We start from the raw sequence: 20,233 nt of genomic DNA on the forward strand, positions 1-20,233 counted from the left end.
CCGTAATGTTAGTAAATATAATCCATATAATTTTGAAATGGCCTTGCGACTTTGGGAATTTGTTAGAACAAATTACTTGTATGTTTATTTTTATTATGAGTATAATAAAATAAATAGTATTCCACAAAGTGATAGGAAAAAGCAAACTCACTTTTTTTTTTTTTCATCTATGGCATTTTGTTAACGCCTTCGTTTTAAAGTTACAGGATGCTTAAATACGAAAATTGATCCAGCCTCCTCCTGATCTGAAAAAAAATAGGTAGAGACATCAGGATAAAATTACTCTTTGCAACCTAAAAATACAAGACAAACAATTTATATTCAGACAACATTGGGCTAATGTTAACTATTTGACCTATAAAAACAGTCAGTTATGCATGCTGTCATGAAAATACCATTTGCATATATTTTTTGCTTAAACAAGTTGTACAGCCTAAACAGTTGCCATTAGACAAAGACTGTCTTAATGTAATTTGTTTGTCTTGTAAAGTAGAGTAATTTGCAACCATCCCGAAGTCCCTACCATAATATTCAGATTAGGAACAATGACTGATTCAATGAATTTTTCTTATTTAAACATCCTGTAATAAATTAATGAAATGTTCTTGTTCTTGTGATCTGAATATCAGAGTTTAGAGGATTTGCAAATTACTCTACTTTACAAGACAAACAAATTACATTAAGACAGTCTTTGGTAATGGCAACTGTTTAGGCTGTACAAATGTTTAAAAAAAAAACGATGCAAATGGTATTTTCATGACAGCATGCATAACTATGACTGTTTTATAGGTCAAATAGTTAACATTTGTAGCCTGTTGTTGTGTTTTGTTTAATTGTTTTTTAGAGTTTTAAACCAATTTGATGATGTACTACCGTTATTTTCGATCAGACCAAAAAAGGAAAATTGACTGAAATCAAATTTATTATTTATTTATAACTTTTAAAACTTTAAAACAAAAACAAAAATTGATAGATAAAAAAAAAAGTGTTTTGCTTTTTTTTTTCACTAACGGGGAATACTATTTATTTATATACCAAGAAAGCGATGTATGAATTTTCACTGTATGTTAATGTAAGTATTTTTGGTTCGGATAAAGTGTTGAGAACATTGCTGCAACCTATTACAAGTGAAAAATTTCAATGCGGACATATGCCCGACGAAACTTGTTTTCTAGAGCTATTTTGTGAGGGTGGCCCACGGACTACTACCTCTTGTTTGATTTACATTGTTTTTGATTTACGCAACCTCTTCAAGGACGCAATACTCGCGTAAATCGAGTTACCTGTATTCTCTCGGCCCCACACGTCCTCCGCGTGTATCAAAACACATGAGAAATTAATCAAGACAAGGAGAGGGTATTCGCCGGCTGCCTGGGATTGAAAACGTGACCAGCGTGACGGGACAGCCACTCCTTACCGAGTCGGGCAAAGAGGTACCCCACTTGCCAAGTGGGTTATGGGAGGCTACCTTATCAAGCCTAGTCGCCGCACTACATGTCCTCGAAATACCATTTCATGCTGGCAGCTCACACTCTAGCTACATTCGACAACCTCTAGCATGACCATTAGGTGACTACTAAGCTGGTTTGAGGCTAGGAGGTTTGAGTTGCAGTCAGCCCACTAAAGGTTTGTTGCTGACAGAAGTAGTTACTGTCCCACTTTGAGCAAGGAGGATGGGGAGGTGTGGTGTGTCAGGTCCCAGCAGTAGCCACAGATTGGAGCTCCGAGCTCAAAAGACAGCTTTTTCCGGGAAGCTACTGGCTGGCAATCATGAGGCAAGCATGTATACCCAAAATGTGGGTGAATAACACACACACACACACACACACACACACACACACACACACACACCTGATCAGCTTATCCAGGTTAGACAGCCACATCTCAGCACTCTGGTAATTGAAATCCTCGCCCATGGTCATCAGGATATGGCCGGCCGAAGAGTATCCTTCTGCCTCACTCTCAGCAGCCTTAATAAATGCATCAACCTGCCGAGGTCACATAAGCTAGGTAAGGCTGTGCTAGGTCAGGGGTCAGCTGTGATGGTGTGAATTATGCAGGACTGTGCAGAAGTCAGAGAAAGGTAACAGATAGATGTGAGAGAAAGAAAGGTGTGTAGTGTAGGGGAAAATGCTTCATTATGAGGACACACTAAATGTCTGTAGTATCTATGTTTTCCTGTAAGGTGAAGGGTGCAGGGAAGACTGTTAAAGACTGTCTTGCTCTAATACACTCTTTTCACAAAGTCATTGTCTCCGTTCTGATAACATGTCCAAACTAGGCTTTACATTTAACTCATTCAGCCACTCCATAATCCACTCCCTTTGATGTCACACACACACACACACATCCTGCCTTCATCCCCCCCATCATTCACCCTCATCACCATCATCTGGGTCTTCATCTCACAATCCCTTCAAAACCTTCCACCATCTGCATCCAGTTCCAAGGAGGAGAAAGAGCAGGCGAGTAAAGTATATGTTGTCTAAATCATTTCAAAGTGAAGAACTATTCATATTATTGACATTCAATCATGAGAGGAAGAAATATAGAGGTTTAGAACAGACTAAGTGAGGATATAGTATCGGCGTGGAGTGTGCAAAGCTTTAAGAAAAAGTTGGATAAATATAGATACGGAGACGGGACCACACGAGTGCAAAGCCCAGGCCCTGTAAAACTACAACTAGGTAAATACACACACACACACACACACCAAACCTCTCATACACATCCCCATTCTTATCTCCATCCCATCATGACACACCACAGGCCCCTCATTGTCACTATGTATATATTATTACTGTGCTACATTCCCTGTCCACGTCTCCAATGCATTAGTCTGAGCCAGGAACAGTATTGTCCTCACACTGTTTCTAGATGGTCTGGACCTATTCAAAAGCTGGTGATAGGCAAAGAGCAGGATATCAAAGCAGAGTAGGAGTATGAAGAACAAAAAACTGAAGCCCAACAAAAGAACAGAGAAATGACAATAAAGGGGATACTCACGCAAAAGTCAAGGTTCTTGGCTAATTTTGCTATACATAGTCAAATTTAGGGAGTCGACTTTTATATGAATATGACTTCCTAGGGATTAAATACATTCCACACTTGGCCATATCAGAGCCTTGGGGGAGGGGGAAAGACTTTTACATGCATACTACTTTCTGGGGGACCAAATTTATCCTAGCAGGTGCGCGGCCCAATGCAAAAATCCATCTTACTGCCACTTAGTGCAGTCAAACAAATACAAAACAATACTAACTGAGGTACATAAAAGAGAAATGTTGCTAATGTAGTTGTCACAGTTTTGATGAAAGATGCTAATTTTAAAGGAATCTTACGTGACTTGGCAAATACAAAGTCATTTATAAGCCCCGCGGGGCCCTTAGAGGCGTAGGACCCGATGCAGTTGCAACGGTTACATTAGCCTAGGACCGGCCCTGCTCAACTGATCATATGGCTTGAAGAGGCTGAATTTTATCTAGGTATAGTAGATGTTATAAACTTGCAAAAATTAACAAAAGCAAGAGGAAGTAAAAAGCAAACTACAGAGGGAGAAAATCAAATGAAGTGTTGTCCCAGGCAGAGAAACAAATGGTGTAAGAACAAGTACGACAACACAAAACTAATACGGAACCGCAGAACAAGTGAAAAGAAAAACTGAGAAAGACAACCGACATGCCCCAGCAAGCACCAGCACAGTACCTTATCATCAACATTGTAGTCGTGCAGCCGTGGGTCGTCCATTATGGGTTCGTCTGAGCACAGGATGTCAAAGCAGAAGCCAGGGGGAGGACCATAGCCATTGGGCAGCACACCAGTGAAGAGTCGAGCCGCCTCCCCTGCAACGCACCCCGGCACACATGATGTACTCACCAGCAGTCACCACGTCACTGATGGAGTTACTTACCAACCTCCACATCAAATACATAGCCAAAAGTATCCCAACATTATAACCACATTAATCTGCATCCTACAAAAAGAGCTGAAGTGCTCTTATGATGCTGCATGTAGATGACCTATTAGTACTCATCATGCATAAAAATAAAAAAAATAAAAAAAAACTGGAATTTTCAGCATACTGTCAACATGAAATAAATATATATATTGGAGTTAACCAGTAAACTAATGATTGGAATGCTTGAAGAAATGGACACATGGGTTCAGCTCTTTATATAATTACTGTTTACTTCAAAGGTTTTTAGGTTCTGAGCCTGGTGTGGGCTTCCTCTTATTCAACGGAAGACTTTCAAAGCTGCTTCTCTGCAGAGTGAAGCGCTGCAAAGTAGATAGTGCCTTGCCTCCAGATCCTATAAGTACAGTGCTGCCCCAATGAAGAAGTGGTGTGAGACAGGGGTGTGTGATGTCATCATGGCTTTTAAATGTGTACATGGTTGGTTGTATGAGAGAAATGAAAACCAGAGTGGGGGAGCTTGGTCCAAGGCTGAAAGTGAGAGGTACAGAGGAGTCATTGGTTGCGGGCCTGTTTGCAGATGATCCAGTATTGTTGGCAGAGGATGAGGGGATGCTGCAGAGGATAGTGGATGAGGTTGACAGGGTGTGTAAGAGGAGAAAGCTGAGAGTAAATGCTGGAAAGAGTAAGGTTATGGTATCTAAGAGGTGAGAGAACAAGTCATTAATTTTGCAGAGTTGTACAAAGTTAGAGCAGAGGGTACAACAAAGTGTAGGAGAGAATGGAGGAGGTGACTGAGTTTAAATATTTAGAGACAGTTTTATGTAAGCATGGCAGTATGGAAGGTGAGGTGAGGGAAAGAGCAGTGAAGGGCAGACAGGTGGTGGGTGTATTGGAGAGAGTTATGAAAGGAAGGAGTGTGAGCATGGAGGTAAAGAGGGTAATAAGGAATAGTATTATCCTGCCAACTCTGTCATATGCATCAGAGACGTGGACATGGAATGCAGCACAGCAATCAAGAATACGTGCAGTGGAAATGAGTTATATACGAGATGCATGTGGTGTGTCAGGATGGGATGGAGAAAGTAATGAAGGCATGTATGAGCAGTTTGGCATGGGTGGGACAGCGAAGGGAGTGGAGTGTGAAGTGGTGGAGTGGGTAAAGCATGGTGCACTGAGATGGTTTGGACACGTGATGAGAATGGGGGAGAATGAATTCGTGAAGAGTGTATGAGGGAACGACTGAGGGAGGTGGCGTCAGGGGAAGACCACCTGTGAAGTGGATCAATAGGGTGAGTGAGTATTGGAGCGAGAGAGTTGGAAGTAGCAGAGAGGGAGTGCCAGAACAGGGAGAGACGGAGACACTTCTGCTGCGGCCACCCCCTGGAGGGAAGTTCCTGCGAGGGAGCAAGGCGTCGGAAATATAGATAGATAGATAGATTGACTCCAGATCCTATAGGTACAGTGCTGCCCCTATGAAGCACTGAAAGTCCCCCACTGAATTTTAACTGGTTTGACATTTCTTAACATAGCTGCTGTGTGAACTTTTGCTACACTGTGTAATCCAACTGTAAATTACCCTCACCTGCAACCTATGAGTGAATTGTGAAGTATAGTCAATAAACCTATCTATCTATTTATCTATCTATCAGTCAAACTATGTATTTGTCTATCTAACTATCTAACTGTATCCATGTGTAACAAGATGCTGAAGAAAGCCCTCCTTCCTCACCAAGATTCTGGCTGCCTTCCCACACCATCTCCATTGTCTTTGTGTTCCAGCGATTTCTCTTGTCGTCATGGTCAAGGCGGCCAAAGAACAGACCGTCAAAGCCCATCTGTGCGAAGAGGCTGGCCTGGAATGGAGGGAAAAAGGTGATATCTATATTTTCCTTGCATGGTGAGGAGGCAGACTTCCGGTGACTCGAACTCTTTCATGAGGGGGGGTATTACAGCTCCTCCTTAACCGAAGATAATCATGTTTTGGGCATCTAGCGGTCTTCTTTTTGTATGAGGAGTGTGAGGCAGGCATTCTTTTTTATTTTGTATTGCCCCTTCCTGTAATGCAAGCAAGAAAAAAGGAAAAAGCCGAATATTACAGAAAAAAAAAAGTCCACAAACTACACCACCCCATTGACCCCTTGACTGCGGATTTCCTACAAGAAGACATCACCAAGCTACAAGAATGGAACAAAAAGTGGCTGCTTCAATTCAATGAAGAAAAATGTAAGTAATGCACCTTGGGAGGGGATATCCAGCATACCAATACAGTGGGGTACTTGTCTTATGACCTTAATCCGTTCCAAAATCGCCGTCAGAAGCAAAAAATGGTCATATGGCAAGACTTTATTCTTGAAAAAAAAAAAAAAAATATATATATATATATATATATATATATATATATAAATATAAATATATATAAATATATATATAAATATATATATATATATATATATATATAAATGATCACTAACAAGTGTGGCAAAACGGGTATAAGCAATGTTTTTTACCCAACAATGCATAGCATAATGTTTATCATTAGCAAATGTACCAGTTTATCACAAAATAAGATCATAGCCGCGGGCACCTTGCTAATTCGCCCCTCGTTTGTCTCTTCTTCACTTGACAACTGTGCCTCTTCAGTAGCCACCTCCTGTTGCTGTTGTTGGAGGAGCTGCAAGTCGTCTGTCGACAGCTCCTGCCCATGTTCCTCCACCAGCTCGTTAACATCGTCGTCGCTCACCTGCAGGCCCAAACTGCGCCCTAGCGATACAATCTCAGGCTCTGCCTCGAAACCATCGTAGTCGCCCTTTGGCAGTGCTGCAGGCCACAGTTTCTGCCATGCAGCGACGAGGGTGCGGACGGTCATTTCATCCCATGATTGCTTAATGAGGCGGATGGCTCCGAGAACGTTGAAATGGTCCTTCCAGAAGTCACGCAGTTTGATGTTTGTGCTCTCTGTGACATTAAAGCACTTCCGGAAGAGGAACCTGGTGTACAGCTTCTTGAAATTTGCTATGACTTGTTGGTCCATCGGCTGAAGCAATGGCGTGGTGTTAGGGGGAAGATACTTCACGGTGAAGAAGTCAGCAGATCCGGCAAGGTCGTGCTCAAGGTCAGGAGGGTGGGCGGGAGCGTTGTCTATCATGAGGACGGAGCGGTGAGACAGGTTGTTCTCCAGTAGATACTTCTTGACTGCAGGGGCGAACTCCAGGTCAATCCACTCTCTAAAGTGACCCAGGCCTTGCCATTGGAATGCTACATGACAGGGAGCATGGGAATGGAGATGTTCATCTTGTACAACCGGGGATGCTGAGTGGTAGACGAAGAGCAGCTTGATTTTGCAGTCCCAAGTGGCGTTGGCGCACAGTAGCAGGGTCAAGCGGTCCTTCATGGGCTTGTGCCCCGGCAGGCTCTTCTCCTCGGCATCTTCCAAAACAGCCCAGTTTCGTCTGCATTGAAGACTGCTGCGGCAGGAACCCCTCCTTGTCAACAAATTTCTTGATTTCAGCAACATACACGTATGGCACGTATGGTGCAGTTAAAATAGTGGCAGGGCTTGTAGTTGATGCAAACAGTGAACAAACTGTTAACTGCGCTCAGGAGAATAATGAACTGGGCACTGGACGCGGTCATGCATGTGCGCGACTTGGATGGGTTGGCAATTGGTGGGAAAACCTCGCTCCATTCAAGGGCAACCGTGTCATGGTTGGATGCCGAGTAACTGGAAACTTCATATCTCCTCTCTCACTAAATCAACTTCCTCGAGGTTGGGCGTTCTGTATTGTCTCTGCAAGTTCTTCTCCCCCGCACAGTTGCTATCCATATACAGGGGCCTTGTCCGGCCTCGAATGGAGTATGCATCTCACGTGTTGGGGGGCTCCACTCACACAGCTCTTTTGGACAGAGTGGAGTCTAAGGCTCTTCGTTTCATCAGTTCTCCTCCTCCTACTGATAGTCTTCTCCCTCTTAAATTCCGTCGCGATGTTGCCTCTCTTTCTATCTTCTATCGCTATTTTCACACTGACTGCTCTTCTGAACTTGCTAACTGCATGCCTCCCCCACTCCCACGGCCCCACTACACCCGACTTTCTACTCATGCTCATCCCTATACTGTTCAAACCCCTTATGCAAGAGTTAACCAGCATCTTCACTCTTTCATCCCTCACGCTGGTAAACACTGGAACAATCTTCCTTCATCTGTATTTCCTCCTGCCTATGACTTAAACTCTTTCAAGAGGAGGGTATCAGGACACCTCTCCTCCCGAAATTGACCTCTCTTTCGTCCACCTCTTTTGATTTTTTTTTTTAGGAGCAGCGAGTAGCGGGTTTTTTTTATTATTGTTTCCTTTTTTTGTGCCCTTGAGCTGTTTCCTTTGTTGTTAAAAAAAAAAAAAAATGTAAGCAAAACAACAACAACAAAAATTCTTTGGTCATATAGCGTGTTGGTCGTAATACAAATACGTTGTATGCCGAGTACCCCACTGTACCACATTGGAAACACTCCACTATCCACCACAGAGGCAGAGAAAGACCTGGGAGTATATGTTACCAGGCTACCAGTAAAGGCCAAATCCGTGCCAATTGCAGCGAACGGGTTAAAGAGAGCAGAAAAATGCTAGTGAAAAGAAACTAAAATAGAATGACTGAGTACTGTTCATGAGGGGTCTTGATAAAGGTGTGGATGAAAATTGTAAGAACATCTGCTAAAACATGGGGAACTTGAGTTATTTGATAGCAGCAATAGGTTGTTAGAGAGAGAGAGAGAGAGAGAGAGAGAGAGAGAGAGAGAGAGAGAGAGAGAGAGAGAGAGAGAGAGAGAGAGAGAGAGAGAGAGAGAGAGAGAGAATTACACAGAATTACATAGAAAATCAGACCACATAGACCCCATGGTCCAGACTAGGTGATCTGTCCTTAAACCTAAGTGAATCTACACTATTCAGATGGCTCCAAAACATTGCTTTTCTACTTTAGTTAATATTAAGTTCAAGGAAGTGAAGGTCGAGCTTGTTTTTAAAGGAGTCAATCGTGTTACACTGGACCACTGACGGTGGAAGCTTATTCCATTCTCGCACTACAACGTTGGTGAAGAAAAATTTGGTGCGGTCTGAATTTACTTGTCTATACATTTGAGTTTTATGCCATTGTCATTGATCACAAACAATTTTCTTCTGTCTACATTCGTGAAACCATTAAGTATTTTAAAACATTCGATCAGTTTTCCTCGGAGGCGACGTTTCTCAAAAGAGAACATGTTAAGGGTGGAAAGGATTTGTTGCGCAAGGAAGGGATCATTTTCGTTGCCCGACGCTGAACACCTAATTTAGCAATGTCCTTTGCATGGTGAGGAGACCAAACCTGCAATGCATATTCCAAGTGGGGTCTGACTAAACTATTGTAGAGAGGGAGTATTACATCTTTATTCTTGAATAAAAACTTTCTTTTAATGAAGCCCAACATTCTGTTCACTTTATTTGCTGCATTGATGCATTGATGTGAGAATTTGGGGTTTGGTGCGATTTTGACCCCCAGGTCCTTAACGCATTGAACGCTTGTGAGTTTAACGCCGCGCATTTCGTAATCGAACTTCTTATTTCTTGTTCCAACTTGAAGGACCTGGCACTTGTCTACGTTAAAGGGCATCTCCCATCTATCCGACCAAGCTGAAATTTTGTGCAAATCCTTTTGGAGGCTTTGCCTGTCTTCGTCAGTGAGAACCGAGTTACCAATCTTTGTGTCGTCTGCAAATTTACTAATGCGATTATTGAGTCCAACATCCACGTTGTTGATGTAAATAATGAAGAGCACTGGGCCAAGAACCGAGCCCTGAGGGACGTCACTAGTGACCGGCACCCATTCTGAGTTAAATCCGTCAATCACCACTCTTTGTTGTCTGTTGCTCAACCACTTCGCGATCCATTGGTTTAGTTGACCGTCAATACCTATTTGCTTTAATTTATAAAGTAATCTATGATGTGGGACTTTATTAAACGCTTTCTGGAAATCAAGATAGACTACATCCAATGATTTGGTTATGTCATAAACTGAGAAGAGGTCATTATAAAAGGTCAATAGGTTTGATAGGCAGGATCTTTCGTTACGGAAGCCATGTTGTGAATCCCCAATTAATGAGTGGCTTTCGAGGTAACTCATAATTTTGTCTCTAATTATGCTCTCAAGTAGCTTACCTACAATTAAAGTTAGACTAATGGGTTGGTAGTTACCTGGTATTTTTTTGTCTCCTTTCTTAAAAATCGGTGTCACGTAGACTTTTTCCAATCCGAAGGGACGATGCCTTGTCGCAAGGACATATTGAATACGTTTGTGAGGGAGGAGACTATTTCGCTCTTTGTTTCTTTAAGCAGTATAGGATATATTTTATCGGGTCCGGGACTTTTATTTGTTTTAAGTGAATGGAGAGCTTTAAGGACTTCATCGGTTGTTATTTCAAAATTAGGCAATGCATGCTCGAGATTTACATTAGTACTGGTGTTGGTGGTAGCGGAAGGAAGACTGTAAGTATAAAACACCAAGGAAAAGTAATTGTTTAAGAGGTTTGCAATATGTTGGCTGTCAGTCACTAGTGCACCGTCGCTGTTTGTTAAAGGTCCAATTCCACTTCTGATCGCCTTTCTGTTTTTTATGTAACTGAAGAAAGATTTTGGATTATTTTACAGTTGGCTGCAATATTTTCTTCATATCTACGCTTTGCCTGACCTACTAGTCTTTTTACTCGTCGCCTGGCATCATTATAAAGTCTAATGTTTTCGGGCGTGCTTTGTTCTTTCTTTAACCTGTAAAACAATTTCCTCTCCTTGACTGAGTGTTTAATTTCGCTATTAAACCAAGGTGGCCTTTTATTAGTGTTAATTCGCTTCTCGCACAAGGGGACGAATGTGTTCTGCTGAGTAAGTAAGTAATGTTTAAAGATTAGCCAGGCTTCCTCCACATTGCCGTCATCTGATAGTTGTATTTCTGCTAGTTTTTGTCGGATTTCTACGAAGTTAGCTCTTTTGAAATTGGGCACCTTTACTTTATTTTCAGTCACTGATGTTTGAGCTCTAATGTCGACGCGCACTAATTTATGATCGCAAGAACCGAGGTGTTCTCCTACCATGACATTACTGACTAGGTTATCTTGGGTCGTTATAACAAGGTCGAGTATGTTATTTTGTCGAGTTGGTTCAGAAACCATTTGGCTTAGATAATTTTCTTCTAGAAATTCGATCATTCTATGTGACTCGCCTTATGTACCTGACAGTGTCGCCCAGTCGATATGGGGGAGGTTAAAGTCTCCTAATATCAGTGAGTCATTGTTATTAAGTGACTGCCTTAAAACGCTGTACATTTCAAGATCATCATCGAGTGATTGCCTGGGAGGCCTGTAGGTGACAGATATATTTAAATTGACTTTTGCAATCGCACGCACAAATGTTCAACGTTACTGTCTCTTGGTGTTTTGTCAGTGAGTTGGAAATAGCTTTTGACAAAAAGGGCGACGCCACCACCTCTATGGTTTACACGATCTTTGTTGAAGAGTCTGTAGCCATCTATGTTGTATTCGGAACTTAAATCAATATTTGTGGTGTCGATAAATGATTCGGTTATAGCAATTATGTCAAAATTTTCTGTTAGAGCAAGACATCTCAGTTCATCAAATTTGTTTCTTAGGCTACGTGCATTGAAACTAAGGATTTTTAAGTTATCTAGAGGCTTGGTAATAGAGGTGGTGGTACTTGCAGGATCACAAGGGGACGAATGTGTTCTGCTGAGTAAGTAAGTAATGTTTAAAGATTAGCCAGGCTTCCTCTACATTGCCGTCATCTGATAGTTGTATTTCTGCTAGTTTTTGTCGGATTTCTACGAAGTTAGCTCTTTTGAAATTGGGCACCTTTACTTTATTTTCAGTCACTGATGTTTGAGCTCTAATGTCGACGCGCACTAATTTATGATCGCAAGAACCGAGGTGTTCTCCTACCATGACATTACTGACTAGGTTATCTTGGGTCGTTATAACAAGGTCGAGTATGTTATTTTGTCGAGTTGGTTCAGAAACCATTTGGCTTAGATAATTTTCTTCTAGAAATTCGATCATTCTATGTGACTCGCCTTATGTACCTGACAGTGTCGCCCAGTCGATATGGGGGAGGTTAAAGTCTCCTAATATCAGTGAGTCATTGTTATTAAGTGACTGCCTTAAAACGCTGTACATTTCAAGATCATCATCGAGTGATTGCCTGGGAGGCCTGTAGGTGACAGATATATTTAAATTGACTTTTGCAATCGCACGCACAAATGTTCAACGTTACTGTCTCTTGGTGTTTTGTCAGTGAGTTGGAAATAGCTTTTGACAAAAAGGGCGACGCCACCACCTCTATGGTTTACACGATCTTTGTTGAAGAGTCTGTAGCCATCTATGTTGTATTCGGAACTTAAATCAATATTTGTGGTGTCGATAAATGATTCGGTTATAGCAATTATGTCAAAATTTTCTGTTAGAGCAAGACATCTCAGTTCATCAAATTTGTTTCTTAGGCTACGTGCATTGAAACTAAGGATTTTTAAGTTATCTAGAGGCTTGGTAATAGAGGTGGTGGTACTTGCGGGATCACAGTTATGGGTTTGTTGCGATGCAAGGCATCTATTTACACGGGTGGGATGGAGGGACGTGGCTGAGGGTCGTTTTTTTGATCGGGTGTCACGTACTGCGTCGTTGAGGAGCCTTCCAAATCTGGCTGTCCCCGATGGGAGACAGGTGTATTCCCTCCCTGTGGAAGAGCTCACTTTGTCCATAGAAATTGTCCCAGGCGTTGAAGAACTCCACGTCAAGCTCTCTGCAAAGAGTCTGTAAGCGGTTGTTTAGGCTGAAGGCCTTACTGAAGAAGTCGCTCTCCGCCCACGTCCGTGGTAGAACTCCTGAAATCAAAATGTTAGGGGATTTAGACTTATACTGCTGGATGAGCCTACGGTACTTGTCCAGGAGTTCCTCAGACCAGGTCGTGGTGACGTCGTTCGTACCTGTGTGAATAACAAACAGTGAATCATTAGTAGCCTGGGGGGAGATCTCCTAAAGAGCAGCAGTTATATCGTCGATCCCAGCACCAGGATAGCAATAGTTCCGTCTTCGACGAGGAACTCTGCCGCAGAACTCAACGACCTGCTGGCGAATCATGGAGTCACCCACCAGGAAGGCGCTCTCCTGCTCGTCCTCCTCCTCCAGAATGGCAAACCTGTTGAAGCAATGAACGGGATAAATTGCTTGTCTGGCTGGTTTGGCTCCTCCCTTCACGATGGTGAAGCCATCATGGGCGGTGCCACTACCACCCTCCAGCTGCGTGGTGTTGTCCACTGGTGTCGACGGTACCGCTGAGGGCAAAGGGGCGGTGGGAGAAGGGTTTGGCACCATGGCAACGTTAGCCTGGATGAGAGAGAGAGAGAGAGAGAGAGAGAGAGAGAGAGAGAGAGAGAGAGAGAGAGAGAGAGAGAGAGAGAGAGAGAGAGAGAGAGAGAGAGAGAGAGAGAGAGAGAGAGAGAGAGAGAGAGAAAAGCATATGAAAACATTTATGAGGACCAAGTAAATATGAGATACAATAAATGAAAGTTGTAGGAACATCTGTAAAAACAAACACTGGTGAATCCTTAAGGTTTTTAATAGTGGAGGAATCAAGTAAGACAGAGAGAGGGAAGAAAAGATATGAACCCAAACCTAAGGACAGAGTTAATACGAGACACAGTGGATGGGAGTTGTGGGGGCATCTGTAAAAATATAGTGAACTACTAAGTTATTTAGTGGCAGTAATAACAAGTAAGGCAGAGAAAGGGAACAAATAATATATAAACACAAACCTGAAGACGGAAAACAAAGCTATCCCACTCAGCTATATTTATTCACAACGCACAGCTTTCCACCAACTGTACCCTCCTTATTGACCACTTCTTCCTTTTACAGAGATGTTCGTCAGTCTGCACACCACTGCAATCAGTACTCACTCATAACAGGGAAAAAACACGGCCCTCATAAGTTTATCTGAGGCATGGGACACATTTCGGTCCTCAAGCAAGCTACATCTCCACTAACAAGTCCTACACTTTTAACATCAGACTGCCATAGTGGCAGAATTGTAACCGATGCAGTTAAGCTTGTCCATGAGCTGCTACACTATGCAGGGCCAAAATGGGATTTTTGGGAAACTAGCTGCATCTTGAGGGTCACCACAAGCATTGCCAAGTTTTATCTTGCCTACAAAGGGTGGCCTTGTTAGTCCACCATAACTGTCTTTTAATGCTTTTGAAATGTCTGTTCATGATATTTTTGTTCTTTAGGTGGAACTGGAGGGAAGGAAAGGTGCTGCTGCCACTATATTTACATGGTGTTTCTGGCATATGACAGGACTGACAGGAAGGGTTTATGGGATGTCCTAAGTAGGGATGTACCGATACCAAAATTTTGACTGATACCGATACCGATACCTGTGCACTGATTTTTTTATACAACAATTCCAGCAGCTAAAGGACAATATCAAATGTTAAGAAAAAAAAGACCCACTACTCGTTGTTCCACCACAGAAGGGAAGAAAAAAAAAGTAATCGGCGCTAGCCTGAAAAAAGGTGTTCATAGATTCGTAGCCAGGCATACTGACCACTGCACCACGGAAGCTCATATTAACCCTATACGGCGCGGCGAGGCAGCAGTGCATGGTTAACCGAAGTGTTAACACCCACCCCCATGAGTTTCGACAAGGGGCGAGGGAGGGTCAGGTCTAGTTGACTCAGCTAGGTTAGCTTTACTATTACTGCCATACATTTAGGTAGAAGACTGAAAAAATCCCCAGACCCTGGCAGCGTGCCCCGTTGCGGGGCGACCGTCTGACTGACTGATGCAGGCAAATGAGGCGAGTGGAGGGGCTCCGCCAATCCCGCGCTGAAGCTACTAAACCTGTATTGAACGAGTCCGCGGTACCGAAGGCTATACGGTATACTAAGTATTATATACTTGTATTCAAAGTAATATATATATTATCGTTTAAAGTGATGAAAATTAAATCGCGGGAAATTTCAAACTATATGTAGTATCATGATACTAGATAATTACACTTTTCTAATATTTTTTCAACAATTTAGAAAATCCAATTTCTGTTGAACAAAATTATTTGCAACGAGTGACATGCGACGTACAAAACTCCTTCAAGTATCGGTAGTATCGGCAGAAAATCAGCCAATACCAATACTGATACTCTTAACCCGCAAACTGCTGTACGCCTTCTGGGCGGCTGAGCGGTAAGCTGCTGTAAGCCTTCTGGAAGCGGGCTTTTCAAACAGGCGCCAAAAAGTTTCCGCCGCGGCTTCAGATACTGCCAGAAAAACATTTTTGTGATAGAAAAATCTAAGAAATATGCAGGATACAACACATTTCGAGCTACAGATATGTGTATTGTAATATTTATGACACGTTTATGTAACTTAGATATCATTTATTGAAGGTCAATCTCTCGCTGATATAGCCGCACTAGGCGACGCACTCAGAATCTCAGTCCCGCAGCTTACGGGTTAAACTGTGCCGATACCACTGATACCGATACATCCCTAGTCCTAAGCATATATGGTGTGGGACAGCTTTTACCTGAAGGGATTAGGTCTCTTTATAAGAATGTGAGTGCCTCTGTACACAGGAAACCAAGTGAGAGCTTTAATGTGGGTGTGGGTATGAAATAGGAATGTGTGGCATCACCATGGCTGTTTAATGTTTATATGGATGGTTGTATGAGAAAAGTGAAAGCCAGAATAGGGGAGTTAAGCCCAAGACTGAAAGTGAATGTTACGGAGCAGTCTGGTGGAAGGACTCTTTTTGCAGATAATAAACATCCCTGTGGCCTTATATCACTGCCCTCATAAACTCTGTGCCTCCCCCTCACTCTCTTCTCCTCTCCCTCCAATTTTCAAAACTGTTCTTCATCCATCTCTGTACCTTCCTTTGCACAATGCTGCTGCCACCTCTAACCACCCCACCACCTCCTCCTCCACCACCCTCCATCCCCATCACCTACTTCTCTAACACTACTATCCCCAATACCTCCTCCTCCTCCACTTTCTTCTCTTCTCTTATCCTACTTCTTTATCACAATTACCACCACCACCGATTCCTCTACTCCTCCTCCTCCTCTACTCTTTCTTCTTTCTCCACAACCTCCTCCTACCCCTCTAACACTATCACCACCAAGACCACCTCCTCCTCCTCTTCCTCTCTATTTTCTCTACTACTTCTTTACCACAACAACCACCACCACCACCACTGCCTCATTCCTCTCCTCTTTGTCCTCAACTCTTTCTTCTTCTCCTCCTCACCTGTTCACGAGAGTGGCCGAAAGGGTCTATCTGCCAGGCCACCGTCGGTCTTGCAGCCTCACCAAAGGTCTCATTCAACTTCCTGTGGGTGGAAAAATAATTGTAATGCCTTCAGCTTCATCCCTACTTAAAGAGCTTTCATTAACATCACAAAGATTTTTATCATAGCTTATACAATCATACACTTTACCATTGATAAATTAGAAGGATTTACTCACGCCAGGCCAAGCGTCATCTGGTCAATGATGGCATTGTAGTGTGTGGAGGCTTCGTCATTCATGCACCATCCTCCGCCAATGAACTCAAGCTGACCTGATGACACAAGCGCCTGGAAAGGGAGGAAGGAGGGAGGGCAAAATGAGATATGATAAGGTTAGATGAGATTGGGTTTAACCCATAAGGGTCAGGCTAGAGGACTATTGTCATCCTCGCAGCGCGTGGGCGGTGTTGATAGATTTTGAAAAACAGGTGTCTTTCATCAATGCCCCGTGTGGCAATTTCAAAAGAAAACATAATAATTTATACTGTTTTTTCATCGCCAATCCTTCCTCTCCACGATGAAATAAATTTGAAGTGTCTAGGTTGCAGCACGGCAGAGATATGATGTTGGGAAGAGGTGCTATTTTTTACCAAGTCAAGCGCGTCGGATGGCAGGAACTCCCGCCATCCGACCCTGTCCGCCCGAGCGGGAATTCCCGTCACCCGACCCACACGGGTTAACCCCTTCAACACAAGGACGCGCATACTGCGTCCTGGCTCGCTTTAGCCAATATATGAGTTATTTTATCTCTATATTTATGCTTACATCTCAAAGTTATCAATTAATTTATATTTCTTTATGTGCACCATTTAATTCTGCATGTTTTCATATATAATACATGATGATTATGTTGAGTTTATGGCTGAAAACTTGTTATATTCAATAGGGACGTTTGAAATTTGGCGCGTGCGGCCATCCCGGATACGGCGCGGGGCACTGTTTTGGCCCGGCCGTAGTGAGTTTCTTTATGTGCACCATTTAATTCTGCATGCTTTCATATATAATACATGATGATTATGTTGAGTTTATGGCTGAAAACTTGTTATATTCAATAGCAACATTTGAAATTTGGCACACGCGGTGATCCCAGATACGGCGCAGGGCGCTGTTTTGGCCTGGCCGTAGTGAGTTTCTTTATGTGCCCCATTTAATTCTGCATGTTTTCATATATAATACATGATGATTATGTTGAGTTTATGGCTGAAAACTTGTTATATTCAATAGCAACATTTGAAATTTGGCGCGCGTGGCGATCTCGGATATAACGTGGGACGCTGTTTTGGCCTAGCCGTAGTGAAGGGGTTAAGGCAAAGCATAAAGAAAGGGTTACAATTGGATAAATTTACTGTGATCAGGTTGGAGTGAAGTTAATCTGAGGGAAAGCATAATGAGATTGGGCAAGGTTAGGTGGGTTTGGGTTTGAAGAAGATAAAGAAAGGGTCACAGTTGGATAAATTTGCTATGAAATAAGGATGGACTAGTCAATCTGAAGGAAAGCATGATGAGATGGGGCAAGGTTAGGTGGGTTTGGGTTTGAAGAAGAACATTAGGAAACACAATGCAACAAATTTCAACTTTTTTCTTGTTACAGACACGTAAAGTACTGATACCTACTAAACTGATGATGCTGATTTTATATCTGATACCTAAATTTCTCCATAATGTCCAGATTTTCTGTAACCGAAAAACCCTATTTTTAATTTTTGTTTTCTTGCCCGCTTATATTACGAAAGCAGTCTAGGCTACTTTTCTGTGCGAAGCTTTATTTAGGCATAATTATATGAATAGTTATGTTAACATGGGTGTCTTTCCTCCTTTTCCTGGCCTAAGACAGGTAATGGGGTTCCACTGGCGGAGTTACTACCCCTGCGCCCAACCATCCACATTAGTGTTTAGTTGTTACTACAAAAGGACATTCTGATCTTCGGTGAAACTCTGGTGTTTCCTTTTCACTTGTCGTTTGTAGGATGACGAACTCTCCTTGTACAAGAACCAACAATCATCTCCCATCGTATTTGGGTTATAATTACCTTGATATCTGTTTTCCATAGCGGAGATCTGTTGGTGGAAGCGTTCACCATGCTCATCGCTTACAGCCCCAAGGCTGGCCGGGAAGAAGTCAAGATGAGAATGTAAAAAGTGCATTTTCAAAGACATTCTGCATCCCATTCGTTCATAAGATTTAAGCATGTTTTGTGTGAGTTGAAAGTGGTTTTCAGCTTTGTGGTTTCCAAGGAAGTTTCTCACAACTTCAACAAACGATATCCATGCACCCAGTTCCATCTCATCTAGGTTAGATGGAAACGACGAATCATGGATGACACTGCGGATTTGTGGTCCAGTGAAAACTCCAGCTTCTAGCTTAGCATGTCAATATTCTTTTGAATTTATCCTTTAAATATTGGAAACCACTACCTTGATGATCCATACCATTCACAAAATTCTCCATAAGGCCTAGTTTGATGTGAAGTGGTGGAAGATGTACTCTCTTAGGATCTATAAGTGCTGGGTGCTTCACATTATATTTACCAACAACATGCTCAGTTCTAGATGGCCAATCTTGTTTTTTATAGAGGTTCTTATCAACTAGGGATAAATTTTATACAGGTAACTCTCTATTTACGCGAGTTTGGTTTACACGTTTTTTAAATAACGCCGTGTCCAAAATCCAAATAAATGTTTAATTTACATGTTTTCTTCAATTATACACGATAATTTATGGAGTGGCCACCAGATGTCTCACGCAACTGGACTCACATGGAGGCCACGGCCACACAGCTGAGCTCAGTTCTTCCCGTGCGCCACTTGAACAACAATACAGTACCCACGCTGCCACACTACTCAACAATAGGGGTGGGCTGGTACCGGTACCAGTACTGGTACTAAAGGTACCAGCTATACGGTACGGTACTGGTATGAGACTGCTCAGTACCGGTACCAATACTAGCTAATCGCTCATGGTATCCCTCATTTCTTCCTCACATGAGTGAGGCTGAGACTGAGTGCCTGAGTGGATATCTCGGTGATATGGATACTCTCTCTCTCTCTCTCTCTCTCTCTCTCTCTCTCTCTCTCTCTCTCCACTGAATGAAGTGAATATTTATTTTTCGATAGAAACCTACCTCTTGTTTGATTTACCTTGTTTTTGATTTACGCGACCTCTTCAAGGACACAATACTCGCGTAAATCGAGAGTTACCTGTATATGAAAATCGTTACATGTGGATGATGAGGAGGAGGATACTAAAGGTGGGATGTTAGTTTAAGTTAGGCTTCGAAGAGCATGAGGTGAGGGTCAATTCACTAAGTGATTTTCATTTTACACAAAATCTAGACATAATTTGCATTTTACACAAAATCTAGATGTGGTAAAACAAATTGAAATTTAGATTTGAATTCAGCGTACCAAAATTAGCTAAAAACAATTATTTGCTCCTCTGAAATAAAATCTTTGTTGCCAAGTGAAATTATTTCAGTTTGATAAATTCACCATGAGACAAAGTTGAAGTCAATCTAGAGTAAGATGGTTTGGATCCATTACATCTAATTGACTTCCTAGGTTGAATATGTTGCTTAGGTGAGAAGAAACAGAAGTCAAATCATAAATGGAACAGAGGCATAGAAAACAAGGGATGTCAGGATATATATGCTAGGAATAAAAATGAGGAGAGAAAAAATGGATACACCAAACAGAATGAAAAAAAAAGAAAAAAAAATCAAATCACCCTTTGTCACACATCTCTACAATCAATTTAGTCATCTGGATGCTTGTAAAAATGACTAAAGGAAAAAGATACACAAAACAGAAATGATGAAAAAAATAAACAGCACATTGGAAATATATATAAAATTTCAATCTCAAGTTAATATTTATCCCCCTTTTAGGTAGGTTTATTATTATTATTGTTGTTCTTATAATTATTATTATTAGTAGTAGTG

General features: G+C 42.1%; 1 protein-coding gene across 2 annotated transcripts in view; it reads right to left on the reverse strand.

Moving 5' to 3' along the window:
- The window catches only part of LOC126996816 (lysosomal alpha-mannosidase-like), a 114,223-nt gene that overhangs the window by 84,454 nt on the left and 9,536 nt on the right, over window positions 1-20,233 (reverse strand). The window contains exons 4-8 of one of the 2 annotated variants that reach the window (XM_050857676.1): window positions 16,474-16,583; window positions 16,256-16,337; window positions 5,646-5,769; window positions 3,706-3,842; window positions 1,852-1,988 (exon numbers count right to left, since the gene is read on the reverse strand). In XM_050857676.1, the coding sequence (XP_050713633.1) occupies window positions 1,852-1,988; window positions 3,706-3,842; window positions 5,646-5,769; window positions 16,256-16,337; window positions 16,474-16,583 (590 nt within the window). The remainder of the gene's footprint in view (window positions 1-1,851; window positions 1,989-3,705; window positions 3,843-5,645; window positions 5,770-16,255; window positions 16,338-16,473; window positions 16,584-20,233) is intronic. The other variant, XM_050857678.1, reaches the window with a different exon arrangement.

This window comes from Eriocheir sinensis, chromosome 11 (genome assembly GCF_024679095.1).
Source record: "Eriocheir sinensis breed Jianghai 21 chromosome 11, ASM2467909v1, whole genome shotgun sequence".
NCBI lineage: Eukaryota > Metazoa > Arthropoda > Malacostraca > Decapoda > Varunidae > Eriocheir > Eriocheir sinensis.